Source organism: Martes martes (genome assembly GCF_963455335.1).
Source record: "Martes martes genome assembly, chromosome: 12".
NCBI lineage: Eukaryota > Metazoa > Chordata > Mammalia > Carnivora > Mustelidae > Martes > Martes martes.
In genome coordinates this window covers 95,624,308-95,635,902 of record NC_137900.1, presented here as the reverse complement: position 1 = coordinate 95,635,902, position 11,595 = coordinate 95,624,308, and the positions used below count along the sequence as shown (strand labels likewise).

Below are 11,595 nucleotides of genomic sequence, written 5' to 3'. Positions count from 1 at the left end.
TCCGGTCCCGGGCAGGCCCTTCTTCCACTGGGTTCTGAGCGTGAGGAACAGGTGGACTGGTACTGGCACGATGAGGAAGGACCGAGCCCAGCCAAGGTCACCCACCTGGCTGAGCGCAGGGGTCCGGCTGGCACCGCCCGCCTGGACCCACCCCCGCCGGGCTCCGCCCTCCGGTCGCCGGAGGCCAATGGCGCAGAGGCGGAAGCGGGGTCGCCAATGAGCGGCGAGGGGTCGGGGGCGTGTCCAGGAGGGCCTTCCCCAATGGAAGCCGGCTCGGGAGACGGGTGCCATCCAACTAGGCCCCCCGGGAAAGAGAGGTCAGGGAGAGCAGCCTCCAATCAGCGCGGCCGGCCGCCCTCCCCCGCCATAGGTGGGGCCGCGGGCCGCGGGGCGGGTCCGAGTCGGCCCCTCCCCAACAGACGGCGGCCGGGGGGCGTGGCCGCGGCGCGAAGGCCGGCGGCGGGCGGCGACCGCAGTTCCCGGCGCGCGCTGGCTCCGGCCCCCGCTCCGCACCATGGCCGGCCTGGGGCGGCCGGGCCCAGGGCCCCGCGCCGCGCTGCCCGCCTGGAAACGGGAGATCTTGGAGCGGAAGCGGGCCAAGCTGGCCGCTTTGGGCGGGGGCGCGGCGCCTGAGACCGGGGCCGAGGCGGGCGCGGCGGAGCCCTCGGGGCCGGCGGCCGAGCGGCTCGTGCTGGCCGACAGCCTGGGCCCGCTGCGCGAGAACCCGTTCATGCGGCTGGAGTCGGAGCGGCGGCGCGGGACGCGGGGCGGCGGCGGCGGCGAGGGCCCGGCGGGGGCGCGGCCGGTGCAGCAGCTGCTGGAACTCTACCGCCGCGTGCCCGGCGTGCGCACCATCCACGCCGACAACATCCTCATCATCGAGTCGGCACCGGGCTTCCCGCCCGCCGGCCCCGGCCCCGGCCCCGGCCCCGGCCCCGGCCCGGCCGCCCGCATCTGCGCCGCCGAGGTGCTCGTGTACGAGGCGCCGCCGCCGCCCGGGCGCGTCAGCCGCCTGCTGCAGAAGTTCGACGCGCCGGTCCGCCGCGGGAGCCCGGAGCGCGGCCGCACCCCGCCGCCGCCGCCGCCGGCTCCCGGCCCCGCCGCCTCGCGCGTGGGTGAGCGCGCAGCCTGCTTCGAGCCTGAGCGCCGTGGTACAGGCCCCGGGGCGCGGCGCAGCGACTTCCTGCAGAGGACCGGCAGCAACTCCTTCACCGTCCACCCTCGGGGCCTGCACCGCAGCGCTGGCCCTCGCCCGCTCCGCAACGAGCCTGCGGCCCCCGAGTCCCCCGCCGGCGCTGCCAACGGCCTCGCGGGCTCCGCACCTGGGCCGGGCGAGTGGAAGCCAAAGGTGGAGTCCGGGGAGACCCCGGTCCACCCGCCCCCCAGCCCGGGGACCCCCAGTGCCACTCCAGCCGCGTCCCTGGCCTTGCCCACACCCAACCCTGCCAGTGCCACTCCCAGCCAGCGCCAGTGGGTCTCCGCGGCCACCAGCGCCAATGACTCCTTTGAGATCCGGCGGGCCTCCAAGCCAGACATAGACAGGATCCCTGCTGGGGACCTCCAGGCCCGGGCCCTGGCCAGCCTCCGTGTGAACTCCCGAAACTCCTTCCTGTTCATCCCCAAGCGCAAGGACTCTGGGGCCCCCCCTCCTGAAGGGAGGCAGGCCGGGGGGCTGCCTGAGAGAGAGGTTGGCTGGTCCTCCCAAAGTCTGGAGCTTGAAGCCCAGCTGGTGCCTGGAAGGGACAGCGTGCCTACTGGAGGGAGGAGCCCTTTGGGGGTCGAGGAGGGGGCCTGCGCCAGGCCAGCTGCTGCCCTCGTGGACCAGGCTGTCAGGCAGCAGAGGCTGTCCTCACCGTCCCCATGTCCGTTGGCTGCCGACGAAGCTAAGCCTGCCGAGGGCCTCGGGGTCCCCAGCCTGGCCAAGAGCGGCAGGGAGCCTGGGAGGCCAGGGTTGCCTGTTACCTTCATCGATGAGGTGGACTCGGAGGATGAGGTCCCCCAGGAAGCCAAACTGCTCTGCTCGGGAGCTGCTGGGCCTCCTTGGTGCCCCCTGCACCCCGTCGGGCCCGGGCACCCGTCAGGGCGCCGGCATCTAGGTGGCAACACCTTCACCGTGGTGCCCAAGAGAAAACCAGGGTCCCTGCAGGCCAACGGGGAGCCCAGGCCACAGGAGGCTGAGGAGGATGAGGCGGGCGGCTCGTCAGATCCCCCCGCTGCCCTGGGGACCACACTGAAGAAGCGCTACCCCACCGTGCATGAGATCGAGGTGATCGGTGGCTACCTGGCCCTGGAGAAGTCCTGCCTCACCAAGGCCGGCTCCTCGAGAAAGAAGGTCAGTCGGGAGCAGGGGAGAGAGGTGACACCTGGCTTGGCTGGGGGGTGGCGTCTGTGGGGACCAGAGGAAACGCCGGACTGGGTGGCCGTGCGAGCTCCAGGAGGGCTGAGCTGGGGAGGGGGAATCCCTGGTCTGGGCTCCAGTAGAGCCCCGATGGCCCAGAGGGGACAGCTGGCTTCAGGTGTACTTCGCCAGTCCAGCCGGCACCACGGCTGCCTTTTTGGTCCTGTGACCGCACCTGGGGTCGGCGGGGCCGACCTGTCTTATCGTGGGTCCAGCTTGAAGAAGTAGTTCTGGGCCTGTCGGTTCCCCCTTGGCCCTGGCTTTGAGGGTGTAGCCGGGCTGGGTTTTCTGGAGGCCTGGCCTATGTGGGTCGCGGGTGCCAGGACAGAAGTGGGAAGGCTCAGGAGGCCAGTGATTTGGGTGTGATCGGATCCCTACCCCGCTGTCAGCCTTGGGGTGCCGCGCTGGGAACCGTTCCGTGGGGGACCGTTCACTCCCCCAGAAGGCATGTGGCCTGGAGCTTAGCAGGATCTGGCTTCGTGTGAGCATTTCTTGACCTCCTGGTGTGTGCCAGGCCTGGGGGGTGATGCGGAGAGATGCAGCTGCGGGACCAGGACCCCTGCTGGAGTCTCAATCCCCAGCGGCCCAGGGGCCCGGAACCCTCTGGACACGAGACAACGTTCCTCAGATTCTTCCTGGTCATTCCAGCGCCTGAGTCTGGCGCAGGGGCAAATGCCACAGCCAGCCCCACCTGACCCCCATCCGCAGGCGCGGGCAGATGGGCCTTTCCTGGAACTGAGACGGCACCTGGCAGGCTTCTCCGCTGGCTCACCCTTGAAGCCACCTTTGCCGCCACCCTCAGTTTCCTCAGGATGATGGGGGTGGTGCTGTGCTTTGTGTCACCGAAGCCCCCGTCCCCGGTGCCTGCTGGTTGTCTAAGCACGTGAGCCGCTGCCTCCCTCCGCCGCGGCTGGCCTTGCCCCGCTCTTCCTCTGCGCGCCCTCCCCTCCGTGGGTGAGGGCGTCGGTGCTCCCGCCGGCTCCGCCAGCTGGGACGGGTGTCCGCACCCACCTGCCTTGGCACTCCCGGTGGGCCCATTTTGCCTGCCTGACCTTGACTCACCCTCTCTGTAGTGGTCCCGCCCTCGCTTCTGCCCTCTGCCGTGGTCGTCAGCCCCACTTCCCTGCTCCTGCTCCTGACGGTTGACCCTGAACTGCGAGGCGGTACCTTTCCGTGCTGGCCCCAAGAAGTGGAGGTGATAACAGCCGCCCACCTTGTAGGAGGTGGCCAGAGGTCGTGGAGCTTGTGGGGCAGGAATTGAGTGCTAGTTTCTGTCTGGAGCCCCCATTCATCCCTCCCCCAGCTGATGACCGCACTGTGGGGGTCGTTTGTGGCAGGGTTGGGGTGAGAAGGGCGGGAGGAAGCGGTGGGAGGAAGCAGGCCCTGGCCCAGAGCCGAGAGCAGTTCAGACCAACCTGGCCCCGATCTCTGTGCCAGCCCGAGGGCGTCGGGGGTCCAGATGGATTGCCTGGCAAGGCAGTGCGGTCTGTCGGAGGTGCCTTCTGGCTTGTGAGCACTGCCCCACCCCTGCACCAGCTGCCCAGCCCAGGAAGAGCCAGAACCCCTGTTGCGTGGGGCCGAGGCATGGGGCTGCCCAGGCCTTCGGAGCAGGCTGCTGGCTTGGGCTTGGGCTGCCGGTGTGCTCTGTTCCCCGACTCGAGCCTCTGGGCATTCCTCCTGCTTTCCTCTGGGCTCTGGGCTGCTGGACCACTCCAGCCAGCCCGTGGTTTGGTACATCGTCCTGGTGCCCCCATCCCGACTGGGGACCTTGGGGCCCGCTGCTCACCTTGACCCCCACATGGCTGGCTGACCGGGGTGGTGGTGGGAGGTGCTGGGGCCTCTCCCAGGCGGTGGGTGAGGTCCGACTCTCCTGGGCAGCCTGCCCCTGAGCCGGCTGGTCAGTGTGGGCCGTTGTGCCCTTGCCGGACCTGGAGAGTTATAGGCCTGTCTGCGGTGGCGGGGGTGCCCAGTGGACAGAGCACCCAGGAGGCCTGCCTGGGGGGGACCTGTCCCTACTGGTTGTCTCTTGGCAGAATTGCAGCTGTCCTCTCTGTCCCTCCCCTGATGGCCAGGCAGGGGCTGACTGCTGTGGGGCCTGGTGGCCAGGCATCCTCTCACCTCTGCCCCAGCCCGCAGGCAGCGGTTGGTGGGACCGGCCAGCTGCTGCCCTCCCCCGCCTCCCGCAGGGTCGTTGGCTTGGTGCTGTGGGCCTCTCCCCGTTGCAGGGGCCACCTGGCCAGGCTCCTGCGGGTCTGGTGACTCCCCTCCCGTCTGCCCTCCTCACCTCCCGACCTGCGGGTCCTCTGCCAGCCTGAACGTGTCCACATCCCCAGAGCTCAGTCTGCAACACCCTGGGCCATCTGGCCTCAGCTGCGGAAGAAGTGCTGCCCCAGCACCCTGGTTTTGCCAGGGGGTCATGGCACTCAGCCTCACTGCAGTCCTTAGGGCTGTGGTGCGGCCGGCGGCCCTCGGGAGCCCACTTCCCCACCGGCCCTTTCGTGCCCTCCCACCCCCCAGTGCCCTGGCTGTGTCTCTTCTACCTCCTTCTCACCCTTCCCACTCGCCCTAGGGCTTCTGCAGTGGCTTTCTAGAGCCAGAGGCCACGGCAGCAGGCTGGTCCCTGCTCCGCCAGCTTCCCCTCCCCCTGGCGGAGGGTCTGCCCTGGGCCGGTGCCGCACTGGACTGGGAGGACCGGGAAGCAGCTGTGGGCGGCCTCCCAGGGGGCAGACTGAGTGGGGGATGGGAGGAGGCAGAGGTGGGCTGGGGAGCGAGGGCAGGGCGCTCCCTCGTTGCCGGCAAGGGCTGGTCGGACCCAGCTCCCGGACCAGAGTCCAGGGTGGACGCCCTTCCGTAACCCAAGCTGGGTGTGTACTGGTAGGGCGGGGTGAGGGGGCAAAGGGCCCGTGGGAGCTGGAGGTGGGCCAAGCCAGAAACCACCTGCAGGGGACGCTTGGCGCAGCACACGAAGGCCCCCCCCAGCCAGGTGAGCGCCAGTGCCGGCCCCTGGCCACGCCCCGCTCCTCTGCCCCGAGCCGAAGGCCGGCCCCTTCCTGGCAGCATTCGTCACAGGGTGTCCTGTGACCCAGCGACCTGTACCCCCAAGGAGGCCTGTGAGCCCCACTGGCTGTAGAGTGTGGAGACTGAAGGGGAGGTGGGATGTGACCCAAGCCCGGGGCCCCAGCTGGGTGCAGATAGTGGCCTGGGAGCACCACCCGCCCCTGCCTGACCAGGCCGTGCCAGGCTCAGTGCCCGTGTGTGCCCAGCCCCCTCGGTCTCCCCACTAGGAGCTGGTCATGTGGACGAATGAGGGCACGCTAATCCGGCCGGGCCCTGGCAGCCAGCCCTTCCTGTGTCTTCGGTGGTGGGGGATGGGCCTGGAGGGCCCAGGGTCGTTGAGGACAATGCCGTGGACCCAGGGCTGACTGGAAGCCCTGTTCGCGGTGGAGCCTTGGGGCAGGGAGAGGTCCCTGGGTTGGCAGTCCCATCCTGCCCTGGGCTTCTGTCCTGCTAGGCCTAGGGTGATGCAGCTGGAGGGCTGGGGCGGGCCTGGCGGGGGGCAGGGCAGGTAGAGAGACAGGACGCCTTCGAGTGACAGGAACAGGTATTCTGCTCTTGCTTTTGGCTGACCCGGGTGGTCTGCACCTGTCTGCTCTCACCCGTGATCACTTGTACGTGCAGCGGGCTGGGACAAAGAGGACGGGGCTTGGGGATGCCCGTGGCCGTGGGGGTGTGCTCGTGTGGCCATGGGAGGAGCATGGTGGGGTGACAGGAGCAGGCGCCCTTGTTTCTGGACACTGGCTCCGCCGGGCGTTGCCCCCCGAGGCCAGTGCCGCGGGTCCCTCTGCTGCCCAGGCTGCAAGTCCAGCCTTCCTGTGAGGCCCCTCGGTGTCCTGCTGTCCCCGGGTCCCATGGTTCTTGCCTGGGGGCCCGGCTCCTGACTGTGGCTCCTTCCAAGGCGGGAGGAGGAACCTGAGCTGCCTGCTGGTGTCCGTGCTCAGGAGTTTAATGTTTCGAGCGGCCGAGGGGCTGGTCCCATCTGCTGCGGGCCGGCGGCTCTCGGATTCATTACCCGCCCGCTGGGCCTGGCTGAGCGCCGCTGAGCAGGCCTGGGGCTCTGGTGGGGAGCGGGTCCTGGGTCAGGGCGGGTGAAGGTCTGCCTGCAGTCCTGCTCGTTCCTGAGCCAGCTTCCTCTCAGGACCAGCCTGGCCTGCACTCTGAGGCCGGCGAGAGAGGAGAGGATTTGCTCAGGCGTGAAGTTCTACGGGCACTAGGGCACTAGGGCCAGATGGGTAGTCCAGGTGGGAGGAAAGGGTCACCACAACCCCCACGGCGTGGGGAGGGGGCAGCTCTGTTCTAATTCTGAGGCAGTCTGTGAAACAGGGTGATGGCCCTTGGTGCCACCTTCCTGGGACTTAGGTGTGCCAGCCACCATGCTTTGTCACCTCGTGGGGACCCTGGGGCTTGGGTGAGCCCAGTCCCTGCCCAGCCACGGTGGTCCGTGCTGCGCTGTGCCAAGATGTGAGCTCAGCCCTGGAGAGAGGCCCTACCGATAGCAGGGACTGCTCACAGCTGGGACGGCAGGGCCTCCAAGGATGCGGGCCCCGAAGTACATTCACCTGGACCCTGCTCCTGCCGTATGCAGAGCCGCTCGGAAGTGTGGCTGCTGCTGCCCTGAGAAGGCAGACCTTCCACCCTGGGAGCTGCCGTAGCAGCTCTGGAGACCCTGAGACTTTGGGCTCCTGCTGGGGCTACGATCTGGTCCCTGGGAAGGGTAGGTTACTCGAGGTGACTTGACCCTGGGCCTGGGATAGGAAGCAGATGGGTGGGGCCTGGGACGCAGGTTTCTGGACACACTGACCCTGGGTTGCCATGGGCATCCAGACCCGATCCTCCTGGGGTCCTTCTGGCCCGGCCCTACAGGATACAGGTAAAGGAGTCGTCTCTGATGAGGGGCAGCTCCTCCTCCTTTCAGGTCCTGCCCAGGCCTGACCACCTCTGCTGTGTTCTTCGGGGTCACTGGGCCCAGCTGTCGGGCTCAAGGTCCGCCGGTGGCCAGGCAGCCGGGCCCCGCTGACGTGCCTCCTGCCCATAGATGAAGATCTCCTTCAATGACAAGCGCCTGCAGACCACCTTCGAGTACCCCCCTGAGACCTCCCTGGTGCAGGAGGAGGAGGCTGAGGCCCAGGAGGAGGCAGAGGAGGCGGAGGAGGCGGAGGAGGAGGAGGAGGAGGAGGAGGAGTCCGGCTCAGAAGGGGCGGCGGAGAAGCCCTTTGCGCTCTTCCTGCCCCGAGCCACTTTTGTGAACAGTGTGGGGCCCGAGAACCCTCGCCTGCCAGACGGCAGCTCAGGTGAGTGCCCACCTGCGGAGTGGGTGCCCCAGGGTGTGGCCTGGGCCACATGTGCACACGTGCGTCTTGCCCCGCAGGTCTGTCCAGCTACACTCCAAAGCACTCTGTGGCCTTTAACAAATGGCAGCAGCAGACACCGGCACAGGCTCCGAGGGAGGCAGAGCCCGCACCCAAGGAGGTCATGGTGAGCGGGGCTGGGGCTAGGAGGGCAGACAAGGGACGGGGGCGGGGCGGGGGGGGTTCTCTCTAACCTCTGGATGAGCCCCATTGGCTCCCTCTGTGTCCCTCTCTCTCAGCTCACCCCTGCCAGTCAGAATGACCTCTCAGACTTCCGCAGTGAGCCTGCTCTCTATTTTTGACCCCGGCCCTGCCACGATGGTCAAGGCTGAGCCCTGGGAGCTGGCCAGTGCCCGGGAGCCCTGTCCTCATTCTACACCCCCACTTCTGCCCTGCCAGGCTCTGCCCTGCCAGATCCCACCCTCCCTTCCTGGGGCCTCACAACTGTGCTGGTGCTCGGCCTGAGCCTAGGGCCCTGGGGGCTCCTGCCTCCCTTGGGGGGAGCCTGGCCCTCCAGCCCTGATTCAGGGGCACCGCCTGTGGAGGACGGACAGGGTCTTGCTGGACACCACGCCCGGCAGCTGTCCCAGGTGTGTGAAGGGCTAGCTTGGCTCCTTGTCTTCGGGAACTTAAGGCCCTTCCCTGCCCACAACCCCCAACAGCAGACCTCAACCCACCCCCTTTGTGACGAATGGCAAGTCTTTTCTTGCGTTTGACGAGGGACTCAATAAATAGCACTGGACAAGGCCGCCTCTGCCTTCCTGTGTTGTCCTTGGCCTGAGAAGCAGGGAGCAGGGGTGGGGTCTGGGGGACTCCCTCGAGCCCCTAGCAGCGGGGAGGAGGGTACAGTGGGAGCCTGGCTAGAACATCGGTGCCCAGCTACGGGGACGGCCCAGTGAGGCCCCCCCACACGTTGCAGTCCTGGCGGCTCAGCCGTTCACTCCCGTAGTCCCAGCTGCCCTGCCTCCCGTCCCAGCCGTCCCCTGGTCTGGGAGAGGGACCTTCCCGTGAGCACGTCTGGCCTCTGGGGCCCCTGTCCCATCCGGGGCTGACGCAGTGGGAGCTGTGGGGGGGGGGGCACTCTGGCAGGATGGGAGTGGTTTGACTTAAAGGCCAAGCACTTGGGAGGGGACGAGGAGCGGGCAGGGGGTGGGCAGAGCCTCCTGTGTGGCTTGGAAAGTTACCTGGCCCCCAGCAGCCTGCAGCAAGGCTGTGGAAGGCAGACCGCTTCCCTGGGCTCAGTGCGAGCAGTAGCGGGAGATGCAGAACCGCACGCTCAGCTGCGGCCTGGAGCCGGGGAGCTGGGGCTCTCTACGGTCCAGGCACTGAACCCAAGGGGGTCCCTCCGGGAGAGTCAAGCCCGTAAGAAATGCTACGTCGGCAAGCTTGGGAAGGAGGATGGTGTTTTTAGTGTGTTCTTCAGGGTGGGGTGGGCCCAGGTTTTCCCAGACCCTCTCGAACAACACGTGCATCCCAAACCTGCCTAGCCCCTGGAAGCAGTAGCCGCAGGGACCCCCACAGGGGCTGACAGGCCAGCAGAGATGGTCCCAGAGGGGACTCGGGATGAAGGGCTGGGCCCCAGGCAGCGTGGAAGGCTGGAAGTGGGCATGCTTGGTGTGATCAGGGACAGCGGGAAGAAGAGTCGCTGGGCCGGGCTAAGTTCAGAATCCTGGAGCTGGGGGACAGCCCCGTCTGGAGGACCTGTGCCGAGAGGGCATCTCCCCGAGCCAGGCCTTGTGCTGGTAAGAGGGCATGGCACAGACCAGGACCAACAGGCAGATCACCCCCCAGAAAGTAGGGTAGGCTAAGTGGAATTGGGGGAAAGGGGCCAGCAGCCCTGGTGGGGAGAGAGAGTGGGTGACAAGGTCACAGGAGATGCTCAAGTCTGCCTTTAAAGCTAATAAGGCTTGTGGGCGCCCGGGGGGCTCAGTGGTTAAGCGACTGCCTTCGGCTCAGGTCATGATCCCAGGGTCCTGGGATCGAGTCCCGCATCGGGCTCCCAACTCCACGGGGAGTCTGCTTCTCCCTCTCACCTTCTCCTCGCTCATGCTCTCTCTCTCTCAAATAAATAAATAAAATCTTTAAAAAAAAAAAAAAAGCTAATAAGGCTTGTTATAGGAACAGCTGCTCTGGGCTTTCCCTCCCAAAGACAAGCCATGCCACGGCGGGCGGCGGCTCACATTGATTCTGGGCGTACCGGGCAGTCCCACGCTCAAAATGCAGGCCACAGGCAGTACTCCGGCTTTACAAACACAACCTTTACTGACACTCACAGACTACCCGGGCAAGCCCCAAGATGGAGGCCCCCGCCCACTCCCCTGGCCTGGGCACCCAGATGAGTGTGTGGCCATGGTGCCGAGACTAGGGAGCAGGGCCTTTCTGGCAGCACAGGGGGCTGTGGGGACCTCAGGCCCTGAGCAGAAGTGACCCAGAGCCTGCCCTCCCCAAATCCTGCGTGGGCCCAGGGCCAGGACTCCCAGCTGGTGGGCTGTACTCATCATCTAGAGTGGGTGGAGCTTGGCAACGGCCTCCTGGTAGCCAAAAGAGTGAAAGGAGGCAGCCGTGAAGTCAAGACACGTTGGAGACAGAGGGCTGGAGGCCAACCTGTTGACCGCCTGCGTCCGGTCAGCTGTCCTTGCCGCCGCTCTTCTGCTCAGGGGCTGTGGCCTTGGTCAAGTTCCCAGCTTCCCTCTTCAGAACACTGAGCAGAGTCTGCGAGCTCTCCAGGATCTGGAAACACACGTGATGGTTACCACCGTTCCACCCGTCAGCAAGCTCTGGCCACACCAGCACCAGCCGGTGGGTCAGAAGCACCGAGAGGGAGCCCTTGAGGGGAGGGTGGGGCAGGGTCAGCAAGGCCCCTGTCCTCTGTGAGACTAGCCCAAAGCCCCTTCCTCACACCTGGGGAAGCCAGGCTAGGCTCCTCCGGCCCCCACCCTCCACCCCCGTGCGGCCAGGAACCCCACCTTGAGGTAGGCGGCCTCGGTCTCCGCGATGGTCCGGTCGAACTCGTTGCGGGAGGCGATCTTGCGCGCCAGGTTCTCATTGACTCGAGCTAGTTTCTCCGTCAGCTGCCTCACCTCGTTCTGCAGCCGCTGCTTCTCGTCCTCCTCCTGCTGGATCTGCCGGCACAGCTCCTCGCGCTTCTGGCACAGCTCCTCGATGCCTGCGGGGACGGGGGCAGCGCGGGGGGCAGGCGCTGTGGACCCAGGGCAGGAAGGAGGGCAGCCGCCGCCCCCTCTGGAGCCCACCGCCTGCTAGGAGGGCGGCGTGCTGCAGGGCCCGGGACTGGCCGGGCCACCTGCCCCCGAGCCAGGCTAGTGTCCCACCTCCTAGGGGTTCCAGGGTCAAGGGAAACCTCGCACAGACGCGCCGGCGAGCGCCTGGGAGGCAGTGCGCGCTCCAGCCGTGCGTTCCCGCGCTCGCCGCGCAGACACCTAGCGCCAGGCGGCTGCGGCCCGGCCCGGCGGCTGCGGCCCCGCACGGCCTCCGGCGCCGTCCGAGCCGAGACCCCCACGCACGCACCGTGCACCCGGCTCGGCCCCGCTGCCGCCTGGGCCTGCAAGCCGGCCAGCCCCGCGCCCTCCCAGCCCGGCGCACCCCGCCGCGCGGTCGCTCACACTTGACCAGCTCGTTGTTGTAATTCTGCAGCGCCGCGCCCTGCTGGGTCATGGTCGCCGCCGCGGCCACGACCACTCCAACCGCCGCTACGGGCCCCCACCCCCGCTCGCGCCTGCGCGCTGCCTTCCGACCGCGCGCCCTCCGCCACGTCACCGCCGCGCGCCTCTCGTG

At 67.7% G+C, this 11,595-nt stretch overlaps 2 protein-coding genes across 2 annotated transcripts; one reads left to right on the top strand and one right to left on the bottom strand.

Annotated features, from left to right (window-relative positions):
- The first annotated feature begins 499 nt into the window (after nucleotides 1–499).
- TPRN (taperin) lies at nucleotides 500–8,553 on the top strand. The gene is made up of 4 exons (XM_080819276.1): nucleotides 500–2,332; nucleotides 7,491–7,746; nucleotides 7,824–7,930; nucleotides 8,043–8,553. The coding sequence occupies exons 1-4, from the start codon at nucleotides 515–517 to the stop codon at nucleotides 8,103–8,105; spliced, it is 2,244 nt and encodes a 747-aa protein (XP_080675402.1). The 5' UTR covers nucleotides 500–514; the 3' UTR covers nucleotides 8,106–8,553.
- A 1,487-nt stretch (nucleotides 8,554–10,040) lies between these two features.
- SSNA1 (SS nuclear autoantigen 1) lies at nucleotides 10,041–11,579 on the bottom strand. Its single transcript, XM_080819308.1, has 3 exons — nucleotides 11,424–11,579; nucleotides 10,770–10,969; nucleotides 10,041–10,533 (listed from the first exon to the last, which is right to left on the bottom strand). The coding sequence occupies exons 1-3, from the start codon at nucleotides 11,473–11,475 to the stop codon at nucleotides 10,429–10,431; spliced, it is 357 nt and encodes a 118-aa protein (XP_080675434.1). The 5' UTR covers nucleotides 11,476–11,579; the 3' UTR covers nucleotides 10,041–10,428.
- Between the last annotated feature and the right edge of the window lie 16 nt (nucleotides 11,580–11,595).

Bases quoted from the DNA above. Each gene is read 5' to 3' on its own strand.
- TPRN (XM_080819276.1), top strand. From the start codon at position 515: ATGGCCGGCCTGGGGCGGCCGGGCCCAGGGCCCCGCGCCGCGCTGCCC. The intron at 2,333-7,490 runs GTCAGTCGGGAG...TCCTGCCCATAG, and splicing joins CCGGCTCCTCGAGAAAGAAG to ATGAAGATCTCCTTCAATGA. The intron at 7,747-7,823 runs GTGAGTGCCCAC...CTTGCCCCGCAG, and splicing joins CCTGCCAGACGGCAGCTCAG to GTCTGTCCAGCTACACTCCA.
- SSNA1 (XM_080819308.1), bottom strand. From the start codon at position 11,475: ATGACCCAGCAGGGCGCGGCGCTGCAGAATTACAACAACGAGCTGGTC. The intron at 10,970-11,423 runs GTGAGCGACCGC...CCGTCCCCGCAG, and splicing joins CAACAACGAGCTGGTCAAGT to GCATCGAGGAGCTGTGCCAG. The intron at 10,534-10,769 runs GTGGGGTTCCTG...GTGTGTTTCCAG, and splicing joins CCGAGGCCGCCTACCTCAAG to ATCCTGGAGAGCTCGCAGAC.